The sequence below is a fragment of the Notolepis coatsorum genome (genome assembly GCF_963971535.1).
Source record: "Notolepis coatsorum genome assembly, chromosome: 12".
NCBI classification, from domain to species: Eukaryota; Metazoa; Chordata; class Actinopteri; order Aulopiformes; family Paralepididae; genus Notolepis; species Notolepis coatsorum.
In genome coordinates, this window is record NC_140176.1 from 4,006,932 (window position 1) to 4,027,497 (window position 20,566).

General features: G+C 43.5%; 1 protein-coding gene across 1 annotated transcript in view; it reads right to left on the reverse strand.

The window, feature by feature from the left end:
- adgra1a (adhesion G protein-coupled receptor A1a) overlaps positions 1 to 19,325 on the reverse strand; it is a gene marked incomplete at its 3' end in the record, with an annotated part of 89,354 nt that extends 70,029 nt beyond the window's left edge. Inside the window, exon 1 of the mRNA XM_084326724.1 lies at positions 19,251 to 19,325. Within this exon, the coding sequence (XP_084182850.1) occupies positions 19,251 to 19,253 (3 nt within the window). The 5' untranslated portion in view covers positions 19,254 to 19,325. The remainder of the gene's footprint in view (positions 1 to 19,250) is intronic.
- Positions 19,326 to 20,566: the final 1,241 nt, after the last annotated feature.

Consider the following 20,566-nt stretch of genomic DNA (forward strand, 5'->3'; position numbering starts at 1 on the left):
ACCCCTGACCAAGGAGCAGGGAAGGTCGACTGCACTACCGACCACCAGACGGAGTGTATACAGAACACTCGCCAGACAATATGACCCATTGGGATGTATTCTACCTTACACCACCAGGGCAAAGATGATTGTAAGAGCGTTATGGGACAAGGACCAGGGCTGGGACGACCCCATACCCGAACACATTGCTTCCACATGGAGAGAGTGGGAGACGGAACTCAGCTCACTCCCAGGTGTTAACATACGCCGCAGCTACTTCCCACCCACAGTGAGGCCGGAGACGTGCCAGATGGACCTGCACGTCTTCAGCGACGCCTCCGAAGTAGCCTACGGTTCGGTGGCCTACTTGCGTGCCCGAGAGGAGGGAGGAGAAATACATACTGCCTTCATCCTGGCCCGCTCAAGAATAGCCCCACGAAAGCAACAATCTATCCCGCGTCTAGAGCTCTGCGCAGCCCTAGCAGGAGCGCAACTCGCCACGTTAATCCAACGTGAACTCACCATTCCGGTGCAAAGAACAATCTTGTGGTCAGACTCCACGACAGTACTCACATGGATCCGGTCTGATTCGTGCAGATACAAGGTCTTCGTGGGAGTCAGAGTCACAGAGATTCAAGATTTAACAGAAGTAGCAAGCTGGAGGTATGTGGACACAAAACACAACCCAGCTGACGTCATCACCCGGGGAATGTCCCTGGATGACCTCACCCGTCACAACCTATACAGTGACGGGCCAGAGTTCCTCAAGCTCCCGGAAGAAGAGTGGCCTACACCCACCCCACGGGAAGCGAGTAAAGAGGAGGCAGAAAACAAGAAATCTATGTTCTGTGGATTGAACACACTCGTCTCCACAGACCCCGACATAGACGATTGCCTCACCCTAGAGAGTGCGCAGCTAAAGACATTCCTGTGGCACCACCCAGAGGTTCAGCTCACTACTGACATTACTGCAGCTGACTACGAAGAAGCGGAACTTCTTCTACTACAACGAGCCCAGAGAGACTCGTTCCCCGATGAGCTAGACTGTCTACAGGGAGCAAAGCCCGTCCCATCAGACAGCAGACTGCTCCACCTAGCCCCCGAGAGCGACGCCCATGGTCTCATCAGAGTGGGTGGTCGTCTGCGGAGAGCTCCAGACTTACCGGATGACGTCAAGTACCCGATAGTCTTAAACAGCCGACACAAGGTCACAGAGCTGATCATAAAGAAATACGACGAGGATGTGCATCACGCCGGGGCAGAGAGAGTCTTCGCGGAGATCAGACGTCGTTATTGGATACTGCAAGGGAGAGAAGCAGTGCGGCGCTTCCAGCGAACCTGTCTAGACTGTCGTAAGTGGCGAGCGCAGCCCAGTATACCCCGGATGGCTGACCTACCTCCCTGTCGCCTCCGACTCGGCGACAAGCCCTTTCACTCCACCGGTATGGACTGTTTCGGTCCGCTGTATATAAAGAAAGGAAGAGGCACCGAGAAGCGGTGGGGTATTGTATTCAAATGCATGACCACCCGAGCGATGCATATAGAACTCCTTCCAACCATGAGCACAGACTCATTCCTTATGGCCTTCCGAAGATTCACATCGCGGAAAGGAAAACCGTCTATATTGTTGTCTGATCACGGGACAAACTTCAAAGGCGGAGAAAGAGAGCTGAGAGAGAGCTTCCAAGCTATGGGCCCAGAACTTAAGACCCACCTCGCTCCATACCAGATTGACTTCCAGTTTAATCCCCCGAACGCACCTCACTTCGGTGGAACTTGAGAACGAGAAGTACGTTCAATAAAGACAGCCCTGTACGCCGTGCTTGGGGCCCAGACCGTGGCGGAAGAAGTCTTAATGACAGTCCTCACGGAGATCGAGGGAGTATTGAACTCAAAGCCCCTCGGTTACGTCTCAAGTGATGTAGCAGATGTCGACCCAGTCACCCCCAACACACTCTTGATGGGGCGGCTGGACCCCGCGCTACCACAGACAATGTACAGGCCTGAAGAAGCGAACGGCCGAAGAATGTGGAGGTACAGTCAAGTACTGGCTGACAAGTTTTGGAACAGCTTCCTACTCCACTACCTACCGTCTCTACAGACCCGCCAGAAATGGGTGAAAGAGAGAGACAATTTGACAGAAGGAACAGTCGTCATGATTATCGACCAGTCACTACCCCGAGCTATGTGGCCGGCTGGCCGCGTAAGCAAAGTGATCACCGGTGCCGACGGAAAGGTCCGAGCAGCCGAAGTGCTCGTCCAAGGGCGGACCTACACCCGACCCGTGGCGAGGCTAATAGAACTGCCAAGGCTCCCCGATACCATCGATGACGACCATGACCCCATGACTTTGTGAACTGACAGACCCCTCACAACAGACATTGAGTAGAGGACAGTGCGGTTAATCTGTCTCTGCTTAGCTAATTAGGTGGGACTAATTAGGGTGCGGCTGTTACAAAGGATCAAATTAAACCGAATATATATATTTATTTATTGATATATATTGCATAGTATTTGTATATCGTTTGATATCCCCTGTATATTCCTTGTACATATACACGGAATATCCCTTTAGCCCAGACCATAATATTCCATTCTCCTATTGGACAGCGGTCCACCGGCGCCAGGGACCGGCCTCCGGAGCCAGGTTCAAAGTCACCGTCAAGATGTGTCTGGACATGCCCGGCCTTGCCCAGGGATACGCGACAGAAGTGAGAGTGGAACTAGTTTTGTTCACCGTGCGTATAAATACGGCGCAGGTGAATGTAGAAGCCCCTTACCTCCGTACCCTTACCTTCCTTAGCATGTTACCGATAAGTTGAAGCCTCACCCACGATACAACGTGCGGTGAAGTATGGCCTGTTTGGCCTCAGAATAGAGCATCGAGACCGCGTGCGAATTAATAACTGAATTGTCAGAGTTTGGCGCTATACCGTCGAGTGCGACATATTTCTATTAAGTCTTTAATAGTCTATTTGTGTATAGTGTATCGTGCGGTTAGAATTCTATAGTGACCAGCATCTCCAACGCTTCCTCGTATTAGCTAGAGTTCTTATCCAGGCTGGGCCGACCGCATGGCGCTTTCACCCGAGGAGACCTAGACGAGAGCCGTATGGACATGTACACTGGATTAATCTACCCGACGACTACATAGCCCTTTGCGGCTGGAATATATTTGCTTTGGTCCTGTGATTTATGGAGCGGATAATCGCCGACGCCTGCACGTGTTGGATTTACCCCGAGAGGAGTCAAGTCGAGTCGGCGCCCAGAGAGCCTGAGGCCGACTAGCTTTCTTCCCTGTGGAGCTACAGTCTACAAGAGAACCAAGCTGTATTCGTCTGTGGATCAAGAGGCTACTGCACCGGCTTCTGTACCTGAAGTCTCCCTAGTCATCGTTGACCAGACGTCCTACTACCGACAGATCTTCTACCCCCCCTGCTGGCTTACAACCAGTGGGAACCCCTTCCAGTATCTTCCGCTATATTACCAGTGTACCATAGATATAATTCCCTAAGATTCAGGTTGTATAATTACCTCCTGCGTAACCAGAGAATGGACATTCGTTATTGATTTGCCTACGCATATTCCTTTGCCTTACAAGTGCATTCAAATAATAATGTAAAGTATCCTATGTACCTTTTGCTCCATTAAATACTTGATTAATACCTTTGACTGGAACCGATTTCATTGTGGGAAGTGTTCATCATATTCATATATCGTGTACTGTATGGCCAGTAATTAAAGTACATAAAGCGGTAGTGGTTTAATGATACCATACTTATCAATACAGTCAGGGAATTGTACCCCTCAGTTACAACTAGACTCTTAATAATAAACACTGTTAGGACTATCTGACTCTTAATAATAAACACTGTTAGGACTATCTGACTCTTAATAATAAACACTGTTAGGACTATCTGACTCTTAATAACAAACACTGTTAGGACTATCTGACTCTTAATAATAAACACTGTTAGGACTGTCTGACTCTTAATAATAAACACTGTTAGAACTGTCTGACTCTTAATAACAAACACTGTTAGGACTATCTGACTCTTAATAACAAACACTGTTAGGACTATCTGACTCTTAATAATAAACACTGTTAGGACTGTCTGACTCTTAATAATAAACACTGTTAGGACTGTCTGACTCTTAATAATAAACACTGTTATGACTAGCTGACTCTTAATAATAAACACTGTTAGGACTATCTGACTCTTAATAATAAACACTGTTAGGACTATCTGACTCTTAATAACAAACACTGTTAGGACTATCTGACTCTTAATAATAAACACTGTTAGGACTGTCTGACTCTTAATAACAAACACTGTTAGGACTATCTGACTCTTAATAATAAACACTGTTAGGACTGTCTGACTCTTAATAATAAACACTGTTAGGACTATCTGACTCTTAATAATAAACACTGTTAGGACTATCTGACTCTTAATAATAAACACTGTTAGGACTGTCTGACTCTTAATAATAAACACTGTTAGGACTGTTGACTCTTAATAATAAACACTGTTAGGACTATCTGACTCTTAATAATACACACTGTTAGGACTGTCTGACTCTTAATAATAAACACTGTTAGGACTGTCTGACTCTTAATAATAAACACTGTTAGGACTGTCTGACTCTTAATAATAAACACTGTGTGTTACTACGGTTTGGACCATGTATACCATCATCACTATTACTACTGTCTGATTGAATCCTGCCACTCACTACTGTTCACTACTACTACTACTACTACTACTACTACTACTACTACTATCTAATTTGTGACCTGTCCTGTCTAAATGTTTAAATGTTGAGCGATTTGCAGTGTCTAATTTCCCACGGGATAATAAAAGTATTTCTATTCTATTCTATTCTATTCTATTCTATTCTATTCTATTCTATTCTATTCTATTCTATTCTATTCTATTCTATTCTATTCTATTCTATACTGTTATCACTATTATCATTAATACTTGCACTTTGTTCTATGTTCCATTATTACTACTAGCTATCCTACCTGTACCCCCCCATCCCCCCTCCCATGCTGCTATGACACTTGCATTTCCCCAAGAGGATTAATAAGGAGCACTTGACACTTAAGTATTCCATATGTAGGTTTCTTTTAGCTAGCAGCACACCTCAGTGTTGTTGCTTCAGGGACAGAGACTCGTGTGGACAGCCAACCGTCTTGTGAAACATACTGTCAGATCATATATTTCTTTAAAGACCTCGGGAGTGACCGGTTGTGACAGGCTATGGGCCTGGCACGGTGCATTACCATTGGCTGTCAGCCACGGAGAGAGCGCCTGCGTTGGAAGCACTCTGCCTGCACTGCGTTTGCACGGTGGATGGTCTGTGCTGCGTCTATCTATAGACATCGGTATGAATATATCTGCATATATTCCTGTTTACATACCTGTATACACACCGACTGTGCACTATACATGCTAGTTACTATATCTATACCTGTATATATACACCATACCTACTCTTATCAGTTATACCACTGTTGGGTAGGAAGGGTGGGTGGGGAACACTGTACAACTGTACAAGCAAAACTACATTGGAATATTGACAAAACCATACTTGGTCATTTACTGTACATTGGAGGGGGTTGGGTTAGGACATTTACAGGGGCCAGTTTCGAATTGCAGTCTCCCGTAGGTGCTCTTTGAGAGTGGTTTTGAATGTGGGTAGTGATTCACATTTACAGCTTTGGGTAGGGCGTTCCACATTGATGTGGCATAATTGCTAAACGTGTTTAGTCCCTTGTTTGAGCCGAATCTGGGTTTAACATGATTTGTGGAGCTCCCTCTGGTGTTGTGGTCGTGGTATTCACTGACCTTTGGGAAGTATTTTGACATGTACATGGGTACCTTAGTGCTGTAGTGTATCTTGTAGACCAGGCCCATTGCAAGTTGCTGTACTCTATCGTCTACTCTAAGCCATCCTAGGTTGTCAAAGTGGGCAGGGGTGAGGTGGGTTCTAGGAGTAAGGTCAAGCAGTAGTCTGTCCAGTTTGTTTTGTGATGTTTGTAATCTTGTTTTTAGCGCCTTTGAGGTGCTTTGGTACCATGAGGTGCAAGCATAGTCGTAGTACCCTTGAATGAGTAACCTTCATACTGTCTTTTATAGTATACACTCTGCTACTTAGGAATCTACTATACTACTACCTATGCACTCAAGACTGTAGCACTCAAGTTCAACACTGTTTGACTAACAATCTTACTAACCCTACCCTACCCGGAGCCGTACCCTCCCTGCTGACTTGTTGTACACAACTTGTGAGTCACTTTGGATAAAAGCATCAGCTGCTAAATGACTAAGTAAATGTACATGTTGTTTTAAAGAACAGCGCCTCTCTCACAGACTCCTGCCTCTTGCATGTTTCAACAACGGGGAATCGGCCGGTCAGGTAGAGACGCTCACTGTTCTAGGCCGCTCTCCTCCGGGGTCCAGCAATAATATATTATTGATATGTCAGCGAGAGAACTCCATCGCCGCGCCCTCTCTCACCCCAGAGGGGAACACGTGAACTTGGGTTATTTATTCATAAACCTCTTCTCTTCCCTTGGATGTCGTGGCCGGAGTGAGTCTGCTGTTTACCACAAGCTTTTACTTCAATAAGCTGATGTATTAAAGGCAATGGTGGAAAGTAAGTATTTTTACGCAAGCTACTTGTACTTTAAGTTTTCATTTTAGGAAACGTTATACTTTTACTCCGCTACATTTCAAGGGAAATATCGTACTTTTTACTCCACTACATTTATCTGAACCCATCGGTTACTAGTTACTTTGAAGAAAAAGATTTTGCATAGAAAACATAATATATACAAAGTAAAAAATGTATGAAGATGATCTACTTTCACATTTGAAGCCTGTCAACTTCAAGAGGACGTGATCAGAGCAGCATAACTGGACCACATACCACTTTAACATCACCTTTAATCAGAGCAGCATAACTGGACCACATACCACTTTAACGTAACCTTTAATCAGAGCAGCATAACTGGACCACACACACCACTTTAACATAACCTTTAATCAGAGCAGCATAACTGGACCACATACCACTTTAACATAACCTGTAATCAGAGCAGCATAACTGGACCACATACCACTTTAACATAACCTTTAATCAGAGCAGCATAACTGGACCACACACCACTTTAACATAACCTTTAATCAGAGCAGCATAACTGGACCACACACACCACTTTAACATAACCTTTAATCAGAGCAGCATAACTGGACCACATACCACTTTAACATCACCTTTAATCAGAGCAGCATAACTGGACCACACACCACTTTAACATAACCTTTAATCAGAGCAGCATAACTGGACCACATACCACTTTAACATAACCTTTAATCAGAGCAGCATAACTGGACCACATACCACTTTAACATAACCTTTAATCAGAGCAGCATAACTGGACCACATACCACTTTAACATAACCTTTAATCAGAGCAGCATAACTGGACCACATACCACTTTAACACAACCTTTAATCAGAGCAGCATAACTGGACCACATACCACTTTAACATAACCTTTAATCAGAGCAGCATAACTGGACCACATACCACTTTAACATAACCTTTAATCAGAGCAGCATAACTGGACCACATACCACTTTAACACAACCTTTAATCAGAGCAGCATAACTGGACCACATACCACTTTAACATCACCTTTAATCAGAGCAGCATAACTGGACCACATACCACTTTAACACAACCTTTAATCAGAGCAGCATAACTGGACCACACACCACTTTAACATAACCTTTAATCAGAGCAGCATAACTGGACCACATACCACTTTAACATGACCTTTAATCAGAGCAGCATAACTGGACCACACACACCACTTTAACATCACCTTTAACATGATCTTTATTATTGATTAATAATAGATTTTTATTATTTGTATTACTGAATGAAACTGTAAACAGAGCGGCCTATTGTGATTTACCTTCCTCTCCATCTTTTTTATGCTCGCTTATGCCTGTATTTCTTTACTGTTGTGAAGCACTTTGAACTGCAACTTCTGTATGAAAAGTGCTATACAAATAAAGTTTATTATTATTATTATTATTATTATTATTATTATTATTATTATTATTATTATTATTATTATTATTATTATTATTATTATTATTATTATTATTATTATTATTATTATTATTATTATTATTATTATTATTATTATTATTATTATTATTATTATTATTATTATTATTATTATTATTATTATTATTATTATTATTATTATTATTATTATTATTATTATTATTATTATTATTATTATAAAATTAATTCATTACATTCATTCGGAAAGAAAGACCTATTCCAAATGCTATATTTATAGGGTTTGACAATAATTACACTACTGTCGCTATTTTACAATGAACTATAATGAATTACGGGTCATACAGAACACGCCAGTGTTGAAACTAATGCACGGAAGCTTATTTCCGCGTTGCAATATTCATATTCTACCACCGGGCGCCAGGTACGCACGGTCGGAGCTGTGCGTAAATATACGCACAAAGTCAAGCACACGTTCAAATTGATAAGTCCCACACTTTGCTTAGAAATTATCGTACGCGCGGGTTACGCACATATCTGTGCGTACGCACCGTTGATAAATGAGGGGCCTGGACCATTCATCTAATACACCTGGACCATTCACCTAATACAATCCAAACATGAACATCCCGTGCGCACAAGCATGTGGCAATCATTTGGGGGTAAACGGAACACAATGGAGGACATGTCCCCTCTAACCCCAACCCTCTGTAGTGAAGACAGAACATGTCCCCTCTCTCTGTAGTGAAGACAGAACATGTCCCCTCTGTAGTGAAGACAGTCAGGATGTCCACACAATCTCCACTGGGACACAGCGATGGCAGGATACGCGCAGCATGATTCCAATTGGAGGATTTCTATGGAGGCAGCGATCTAGGTTTCGGCTCCGTCTTTGCGACGGCGTCGACTCGAGGAAGACTCAGTGATCCTGCTGGGTTCTGCATCGTAGAGACAGCGGAGAGAGTGTCATGTCTCTCTCTCTCTCCTCTCGTCCTCCACCCCCCCCCTCTCTCTCTCCTCTCGTCCTCCTCTCTCTCTCTCCTCTCGTCCTCCACCCCCCCCTCTCTCTCTCTCTCCCCCCCCCCCTCGCTCTCTCTTCTCTCGTCTCTCTCCCTCTCTCCTCTCTCTCTCTCTCTCTCCTCTCGTCCTCCACCCCCCCCCTCTTTCGCTCTCTCTCTCTCCTCTCTCCCCCCCCCCCTTTCTCTCTCTATCCTCTCGTCTCTCTCTCCACCTCTCTCCCTCCCCCCTCTCTCCCCCCCCCTCTCTCTCTCTCTCTCTCTCCCTCTCTTTCTCTCTCTCCTCTCTCTCTCCCCCCTCCCCCTCCCCCTCTCTCTCTCCCCCCTCCCCCTCTCCCTCTCTCTCTCTCTCTCTCTCTCTCTCTCCTCTCTCTCTCTATGGCATGACGTGTTCTCTTGTCATGGTCCAATGAACAAACCCATCTTTCAGACAGAGCATGACTGATTAAATCCATTGCAGATCACATGAAATGCAAAAAACAGAAAGAAGCGAAGAGCATCGCACACGAGCCGTTATCTGGACCATGTTATTATAGTGAAGATATGATCTGGACCATGTTATTATAGTGAAGATATGATCTGGACCATGTTATTATAGTGAAGATATGATCTGGACCATGTTATTATCTGGTGAGGATATGATCTGGACCATGTTATTATAGTGAAGATATGATCTGGACCATGTTATTATAGTGAAGATATGATCTGGACCATGTTATTATCTGGTGAGGATATGATCTGGACCATGTTATTATAGTGAAGATATGATCTGGACCATGTTATTATAGTGAAGATATGATCTGGACCGTGTTATTATAGTGAAGATATGATCTGGACCATGTTATTATAGTGAAGATATGATCTGGACCATGTTATTATAGTGAAGATATGATCTGGACCATGTTATTATAGTGAAGATATGATCTGGACCATGTTATTATCTGGTGAAGATATGATCTGGACCATGTTATTATAGTGAAGATATGATCTGGACCATGTTATTATAGTGAAGATATGATCTGGACCATGTTATTATAGTGAAGATATGATCTGGACCATGTTATTACAGTGAGGATATGATCTGGACCATGTTATTATCTGGTGAAGATATGATCTGGACCATGTTATTATAGTGAAGATATGATCTGGACCATGTTATTATAGTGAAGATATGATCTGGACCATGTTATTATAGTGAAGATATGATCTGGACCATGTTATTATAATGAAGATATGATCTGGACCATGTTATTATCTGGTGAAGATATGATCTGGACCATGTTATTATAGTGAAGATATGATCTGGACCATGTTATTATAGTGAAGATATGATCTGGACCATGTTATTATAGTGAAGATATGATCTGGACCATGTTATTACAGTGAGGATATGATCTGGACCATGTTATTATCTGGTGAAGATATGATCTGGACCATGTTATTATAGTGAAGATATGATCTGGACCATGTTATTATAGTGAAGATATGATCTGGACCATGTTATTATAGTGAAGATATGATCTGGACCATGTTATTATAGTGAAGATATGATCTGGACCATGTTATTATAGTGAAGATATGATCTGAACCATGTTATTATAGTGAAGATATGATCTGGACCATGTTATTATAGTGAAGATATGATCTGGACCATGTTATTATAGTGAAGATATGATCTGGACCATGTTATTATAGTGAAGATATTATCTGGACCATGTTATTATAGTGAAGATATGATCTGGACCATGTTATTATCTGGTGAAGATATGATCTGGACCATGTTATTATAGTGAAGATATGATCTGGACCATGTTATTATAGTGAAGATATGATCTGGACCATGTTATTATCTGGTGAAGATATGATCTGGACCATGTTATTATAGTGAAGATATGATCTGGACCATGTTATTATAGTGAAGATATGATCTGGACCATGTTATTATAGTGAAGATATGATCTGGACCATGTTATTACAGTGAAGATATAATCTGGACCATGTTATTATAGTGAAGATATGATCTGGACCATGTTATTATAGTGAAGATATGATCTGGACCATGTTATTACAGTGAAGATATGATCTGGACCATGTTATTATAGTGAAGATATGATCTGGACAATGTTATTATAGTGAAGATATGATCTGGACCATGTTATTATAGTGAAGATATGATCTGGACCATGTTATTATAGTGAAGATATGATCTGGACCATGTTATTATCTGGTGAAGATATTATCTGAACCATGTTATTATAGTGAAGATATGATCTGGACCATGTTATTATAGTGAAGATGTGATCTGGACCATGTTATTATAGTGAAGATATGATCTGGACCATGTTATTATAGTGAGGATATGATCTGGACCATGTTATTATAGTGAAGATATGATCTGGACCATGTTATTATAGTGAAGATATGATCTGGACCATGTTATTATAGTGAAGATATGATCTGGACCATGTTATTATAGTGAAGATATGATCTGGACCATGTTATTATAGTGAAGAGATGATCTGGACCATGTTATTATAGTGAAGATATGATCTGGACCATGTTATTATAGTGAAGATATGATCTGGACCATGTTATTATAGTGAAGATATGATCTGGACCATGTTATTATAGTGAAGATATGATCTGGACCATGTTATTATAGTGAAGATATGATCTGGACCATGTTATTATAGTGAAGATATGATCTGGACCATGTTATTATAGTGAAGACATGATCTGGACCATGTTATTATAGTGAAGATGTGATCTGGACCATGTTATTATAGTGAGGAGTGTGATATCCCTGATATCCCTGTGAATAAATGCAATGAGGTCTGTCTCTCTTGCTCCCAATTTGATGACCCATTAGTCTTCTAATCAACCCGACAAATTACTCACTTTCTTAAAAACATAGTAGTTGCAGCAGATAGTGAATTCGATTTATTTTGCAACTTAAACACCCCGTCACGACTCCATATGAAATGTATAAATACTCGGTTTACAAGTAGTGCAAACTGAATTCATGCAGTTTCCAAACTGAATTCCTCAGATTTAGATGTTAGTATACATCTAAATATGTGGATAATAATTAGTTTTGGAGAAGAGGGATGGTTGGTCTCGAGAACCACTAGGGATGTCTGACCACCGCTAAATGTGTCTGATGGTAATGTTAGACCTCCAGAAGGCATTTGATTCAGTGGCTCACGGCATCCTGTTAATGAAGCTTAGGGCTCTGGGCTTCAGTTAGGTAGCTCTGAAATGTATTGGTTCCTTCCTAACAGGGAGACAACAGGTGGTAGATATAAACGGAGTACTCTCCAGTCCTCGGACATTAGAGTGCGGGGTCCCGCAAGGGAGCGTATTGGGTCCTCTCCTGTTTCTCCTGTATATAAATGACCTGAAAGCAGCTCATGTGACCTTTTTTTATACGCGGATGACTCCGCCTTACTAGCGTCTCATAAAGACTAACAAGTGGTTGAGCAGACATTGAGTGCAGAACTAGAGAAGGTGCGTGGCTGGCTAGGCTACAACAAGCTGTCCCTCCACGTGGGGAAGACTGAGTCCATCCTATTCAGGTCAAAGGTCAGGCTCAGAAAATCGCCAGGTTTTAGCGTTAAAATAGGAGATACTGTTCTCACAGACAAAACATCTGTGAAATATCTCGGTTGCGTCCTGGAAAACAGCTTATCAGGGGAAAGCATGGCTCACCAAGCACCAATTACTTACAAAGATCAACAACAGGACTATATACCTAGCCAGAATCTCCTGGTGTATAGATCAGTCAGCGATGAAAATACTTGCTGGAGCCCTTATACAGTGTCACTATGACTATGCGTGTGGCTCCTGGTACAACAGCGCCCCCAAAAGTCAGAAAATAAAACTACAGACATCACAGAACAAGCTAGTCATGGTAATACTAAGGCTACCTGCCCGAACCCACCTTGACCCATCACACTTTGAGAACATGAGATGGCTAAAGGTGGAAGACAGAGTCAACCAAACAGGGATGTGCCTAATTCACAGAATCGTGCAGCACGGGGTAGTGCCAGTGTACTTCAACGACTACTTCAACCGCGTCAGAGACACCCAAGCTTATTCAACAAGGGGGCGTAGCTCAACTGACTTCGTGCCGGTCGGATTCAGGAGCTGTTTGGGGGAAGGAGACATTTTTATATTCTGCAGCTGTCTTCTGGAACAGTCTGCCCAGTGACCTGAAGATAGTGAACAGTGCTGTTAGATTCAAGTCCAGCCTAAAGACATGGCTCAAACGAGACTATAATTAACCCAGATACTCCACTAAAAGGCACCCTTACAATGTTTTTTGTATGTGTCTATGTTATGTCTATATGTTATGTCTATGTGATGTCATGTGTCTTTACGGTGTCTGTATGATGCATGTCTGAACACTTCGTCCGTCCCCCCTCCCCCCCTCCCCCTTACAAGGACCACAATGGAAATAAGCTCCGAGCTTTTTTGTGTCCATCCTTGGCAGTATTCCAGACTGTGCGTCTGTCACGTGTTATTTATATATTGTCAAATAAAGTCATTCATGACTCTTAACCACCAAAACCTGCACGGAGTACAACGTATGATGTATATATCATGCCAGTTAGGGCACCTTGTGTATACTGTACCTAGTGTATACTGTACCTAGTGTATACTGTACCTAGTGTATACTACACCTTGTGTATACTGCACCTAGTGTATACTGTACCTAGTGTATACTGTACCTAGTGTATACTGCACCTTGTGTATACTGTACCTAGTGTATACTACACCTTGTGTATACTGCACCTAGTGTATACTGCACCTAGTGTATACTGCACCTAGTGTATACTGTACCTAGTGTATACTGTACCTAGTGTATACTGCACCTTGTGTATACTGCACCTTGTGTATACTGTACCTAGTGTATACTGCACCTTGTGTATACTGTACCTAGTGTATACTGCACCTTGTGTATACTGCACCTAGTGTATACTGCACCTTGTGTATACTGCACCTTGTGTATACTGCACCTAGTGTATACTGCACCTAGTGTATACTGCACCTAGTGTATACTGTACCTTGTGTATACTGCACCTAGTGTATACTGCACCTAGTGTATACTGCACCTAGTGTATACTGTACCTTGTGTATACTGCACTTGTGTATACTGCACCTTGTGTATACTGCACTTGTGTATACTGCACCTTGTGTATACTGCACCTAGTGTATACTGTACCTTGTGTATACTGCACCTAGTGTGTACTGCACCTAGTGTATACTGCACCTAGTGTATACTGTACCTTGTGTATACTGCACCTAGTGTGTACTGCACCTAGTGTATACTGCACTTGTGTATACTGCACCATATATACTGTTTACTTTGACTCTTACCCATGGTATATATTCAGATTGAAATAATGTATTGTCTATATTTATTGTAACTGGCATACCGACCCTCATCTGCACCTTTGTTTACACTGTTTACTCATATTTTTATACTCAGAGTTCATTATGTTTGCGCTGTTTATATATTCTATATTCAGAATATATTCTATATTCAGATCAAATTGTATTGCCTATATTTATGTCTTTCTACTATTACCCTGTCCATATCTGTACCTCCCCTCCCCCATGCTGCTATGACCCAAGGAGATCAATATGGGGATATATTATCTTATCTTATTCTGAACATATAAAAGATTTTATGCACACTTCCATACACACACATTCAAGGCAGACTAAGGGCGGTATCCACAAAGAATGGATTGCACGGTGCTAATTGCACCCTTACTTACAATTCATTATGAATTGAAAATGGGGGACCCTGATGTAAACAAGACGAACGTCTTTCTCTGGTCACCATCCCCTTAACAATTGTGTGTATTTGGCCGTACTGTATTGTACCCATTCTGCAATCTGTTAATACAATTTTCATTCAATCAATCAATCACCTGCGCTGTAAGTAAGGGTGCAATTAGCACCGTGCAATCCATTCTTTGTGGATCTAGCCCTGAGGCCTTGTCCAGACGACAACGATGTTGGGTGTATCCTCCAAAGTATTTGATCGCATGCACGTTTCGTCCAGACGGAACCGCGTTCTGCGAGCCTGAATACGCTATTTTCTGAGAACAGGTCCCAGAATGAACAAATCTGAAGACGCAATAAATCAATCAATCAACGCCACCCTTGCGTTCCCGTCTTTACAAGCCAGTACGCATCTTCCCTGAACCGATGACGTGATAGCCCACCTCTCCCTTGACCCGCATGCGCATTGTTAACATAGCTAGTCGAAAGGAGTGGACACAGGGACAAGTTAAACATCAATCAATTAATTTAATACAACAGGTAGTCCGAGCTGCACTGTCGTGCCTACAACCGCACCATATTATATGCGGCTTTGACGCGCTCTCTCTCTCCTGCCGATTAAAATCAGCAGCTCTTCCTCCTCATCATCGATTGCCTGTAGCTGCATTTGCGCATGTGAGCCACGGTGTCTCTCTCCTCTCCTCTGGAAACTAGCGTGAGCTCAAAAGCACAGAACCGGACGAGACAAGTTGTTCCGCTAGCAAGAACAACAATAACACTTCCGGTCGGGGAGGTAAAAAAAAAAAAAAAAAAGCGACTAAAACAGGAAAGACGTTTATTTTGTACATTTGTGGCAGTGATACAGCGTTTCAGTGGTTTTCATTTGGACGTACATATATTTCTTGAGACAATTTCGTGTTTACGGAAAACCTTTTTTAAATGAAAACTAAATGAAAACGAAAAAGATTGGTTCTGTCTTCGTCTGGTCAAGGCAATACACACCGAGTGCAGTCAATACACACACATTCAAGGCAGACTAACACACAATACACACCGAGTGCAGTCAATACACACACATTCAAGGCAGACGAACACACAACACACACCGAGTGCAGTCAATACACACACATTCAAGGCAGACTAACACACAACACACACCGAGTGCAGTCAATACACACACATTCAAGGCAGACTAACACACAACACACACCGAGTGCAGTCAATACACACACACTCAAGGCAGACGAACACACAACACACACCGAGTGCAGTACATGTAACGTGTCCCATGACCTGATCTCCTTTCACTCCAGTTGCTCTGAGCTCCGGGGACAAGCCGACAGCCCTACATAAAATAAACATGCAGTGTGGGCCGTATGTGTACTTATACACATGTACTGTATATAGTACGGCAGGGAGGATGTACAGTCCAATGCGTTCTGTATGTGTACTAGAGATAGAGTAGAGAGCAGAGTTCACTGCTGGGTTAAGTACTTCTATTCTATTCACATAATATGCTTACTACATATATCTATTCTATTCACATAATATGCTTACTACATATATCTATTTTATTTTTATTTTTTTATTATGTTTTTGGTAGATTTTTATTTGTTTGTACTACCGGGCAGTCCGGTAGAGAGAGAGAGAGAGGAAGAACGGGAGACAGAGCGGGGGGGGGGAAGACATTCGGCAAAGGACGCCGGGTCCGGGAATCGAACCCGGGTCGGCCGCTTCGCGACGCAGCGCGTTACTTGGGTCGCCACTTGGGTGCCCTACATATATCTATTCTATTCACATATATGCTTACCACTTGTACAATAGGTTGCAGAGGGTGCTTGGCCACCACTCTTGAAGAACAGGAACATGACATGCTGTAATGAGGCTCTTAGAAAATTGTGTTGTCTATTTTATCTACTTGTTGTATCTATTTTATCTTAACTCTTTCTTTGTGATTTATTGTATTTTTCTTGGGACCATGTTGGAAACAAGTCGACAGACTTTCACATGTTATCCTTGTACCCCTTGTTTTTATACTATTGTATAAATTGTATGTACTAAATAAAAATCAAATCAAATCAAATCTATCTATTGCCACAATCACGCAAACTCTCTAACGCCTGTCCCGTCTCCCCGTCTCCCCGTCTCCCCGTCTCCCCGTCTCCCCGTCTCCCCGTCTCCCCGTCTCCCTGTCTCCCTGTCTCCTTGTCTCCTTGTCTCCGGCTGTCTCGTAGTGATGACGTCCCGTGATGATGACCGGCAGGATGTGACCCTCTCTGCGACGCCCCCATGCCTCAAATAGATCCGCCATCAGCTCTATTTTTATCTTTCAAAATGTTCAGTTGCTATCGCATGCACTTATCTGTGTTTCATTACGCACATGTGTGCATGCTTACCAACTGTTTTGCCTGTTTTATAGCAACACTACTATCACCGACATCTAAGAAGGGAGATCCCCCCTTGAACGGCCCTTCTAAGGTTTCTCTCCTCCACACTGCCTGTGGTGCATTTTTTCCTATTGCTAGGTTTTAGTGAGTTTTTCCTTACCTTCGCATGGGGTATGTCTGGGAGTGTTGCCTTTATTTTATTTATTTAAAAAAAAATTTGACTTTATGGTGTTCTTGTGTTGATTTATTGTGATGTTTCTTCTTGACTTGTTTAAAGAAGACGTGTCCGGCCCATGGGGACATTAACGTGTGTTGTCGGGCCTTAAAGAAGACGTGTCAGGCCCCATGGGGACATTAACGCGTGTTGTCGGGCCTTAAAGAAGACGTGTCCGGCCCCATGGGGACATTAACGTGTGTTGTCGGGCCTTAAAGAAGACGTGTCCGGCCCCATGGGGACATTAAGGTGTGTTGTCGGGCCTTAAAGAAGACGTGTCCGGCCCCATGGGGACATTAACGTGTGTTGTCGGGCCTTAAAGAAGACGTGTCCGGCCCCATGGGGACATTAACGTGTGTTGTCGGGCCTTACAGAAGACGTGTCCGGCCCCATGGGGACATTAACGTGTGTTGTCGGGCCTTAAAGAAGACGTGTCCGGCCCATGGGGACATTAACGTGTGTTGTCGGGCCTTAAAGAAGACGTGTCCGGCCCCATGGGGACATTAACGTGTGTTGTCGGGCCTTACAAATACATTTGGTTTGATTTGATTTAGATAACCAGTAGTTAAACCAGTAGATGAACTAGTAGATAAATGTAAAATGTAAGTGACAGAGGTCCGTAGTTAACGGACATGAAACGGAAGGTTAGGAACATTAGCAGTGTTTTCCTCTCAGATAAGATGATAAGATATTCCTTTATTGATCCCCTTGGGGGGGGGGGGGGAGCAGAGACCACCGCAGCACGTCCGGTGTTTTCAGCTCATGGGAGAGAGAGAGCGTGGGAAGATAAAATGAATGAATGTTGATGAGAGCCTTGACGTGAGTGGTTGTAGTAGCTGCGGCTGTAGGGGCGCTGGAGACACAATCCAATATACCGTTTTATACACCCGGGTCTCCTGAATACTGAGAGACCAACCGCAAGTCGATCGGCACTTTCGTGTCACTTCTCCATGTTCAACAGGTAGCCGCTCTCTGCCATGTGGGCCTCCGTGTTACTGTAATGTTACTGTAATGTCACTGTAATGTTACTGTAACGTTACTGTAATGTTACTGTAATGTTACTGTACTGTTACTGTAATGTTACTGTAATGTTACTGTAATGTTACTGTTACTGTAATGTTACTGTACTGTTACTGTAATGTCAGGGCTTCTGTGTGTCACGCCAAAAACCATATCTGAAACCATAACCAGCGGCAACGCGACAGTCTTTATCCTCGTCATCCGGCCGGTTAAAGGAGCTGTACGCGGCGTTACTTTGTTAAAAACGGGTTGAAATAGTGGCTCTACATTCCGACGGTCATCACTGATGTGGTCAGTCTGGTCATTTTAAGCAAATAATGTGCTTGAAACAAGTCAAATACCCTGCCGGCAAATCTGGCAAAGCACATCCAGGGTTCTCTCCAGGGTTTTCTCTCCCGAGCGGTCGTCTGGTAATCCGGAGGTTCCCGGTTCGATTCCCGCTCCTCCCGGGGGCAGCGTGTCGAAGTGTCCTTGAGCAAGACACTTAACCCCTAATTGCTCCCGATGTGCAGGTCGGCACCTTGCATGGTCGCCGTCGGTGTGTGAATGTGAGAGTGAGCGATTTGGATAAAAGAGATATATAAACGCAGCCATTTGCCATTTGATGGCTGTCAGAATGTAGAGCTACGTAACAGTTGTCTCAACAAAAGGCCGCCGCTTACAGCTCCTTTAACAACCGACATGGAAGGCTGGGAGAAAACTGTCACACGCACGTTCAATAAAGCCCACTTACCATTAGCTTAGCTGAGTTACAGTCCTGTTGGGAAGCGGTGGTCTCTCTCTCTCTCTCTCTCTCTCTCTCTCTCTCTCTCTCTCTCTCTCTCTCTCTCTCTCTCTCTCTCTCTCTCTCTCTCTCTCTCTCTCTCCTCTCTCTCTCTCTCTCTCTCTCTCTCTCTCTCTCTCTCTCTCTCTCTCTCTCTCTCTCTCTCTCTCTCTCTCTCTCTCTCTCTCTCTCTCTCTCTCTCTCTCTCTCTGCTTGGCCAGGCACCCACGCCCCCTCTCTCTGCCCGCCTGTGCCTACGTGCCCATCCAGGGGCTCAGGCCTGAAGGAGGCTAATCACTGGAGCAGGGCTGCCGCCGCCCCCCTCTGCGTCCACCAGGGGCATCGCTGATGGGCCGAGCACCCCGAGGAGACCGGCCCGTCATCTGCACAGAGAGGGGGGGGGGGGGGGGGGGGGGGTTCAGTTTCAGTTTATTTATAAAAGATCAATCAACATTACTGTAAACGTGCCAATTTTTGCCAGCTGGCTAATTCGCAAACTGTAGTCCTTTTTTGGCAAGATGTTATAAAACCATACACCTAAAAAAACAGAAGCGTTAAAACAAAGTAAAGCTGAATATTTACAACACAATCCAACGTGATGATAGTTGTTTTGTAAATCAAGTACAGTGTGGTACAGTAGGTACAGTAGGTACAGTAGGTACAGTAGGTACAGTAGGTACAGTAGGTACAGTAGGTACAGTGGGTACAGTGGTACAGTAGGTACAGTAGGTACAGTAGGTACAGTAGGTACAGTAGGTACAGTAGTACAGTAGGTACAGTAGGTACAGTAGGTACAGTAGGTACAGTGGTACAGTAGGTACAGTGGTACAGTAGGTACAGTAGGTACAGTAGGTACAGTAGGTACAGTAGGTACAGTGGTACAGTAGGCACAGTAGGTACAGTAGGTACAGTGGTACAGTAGGTACAGTAGGTACAGTAGGTACAGTGGTACAGTAGGTACAGTAGGTACAGTGGTACAGTAGGTACAGTAGGTACAGTAGGTACAGTGGTACAGTAGGTACAGTAGGTACAGTAGGTACAGTGGTACAGTAGGTACAGTAGGTACAGTAGGTACAGTAGGTACAGTAGGTACAGTGGTACAGTAGGTGCAGTAGGTGCAGTGGTACAGTAGGTACAGTAGGTACAGTGGTACAGTAGGTACAGTAGGTACAGTAGGTACAGTAGGTACAGTAGGTACAGTAGGTACAGTGGTACAGTAGGTACAGTAGGTACAGTAGGTACAGTGGGTACAGTGGTACAGTAGGTACAGTATGTACAGTAGGTAC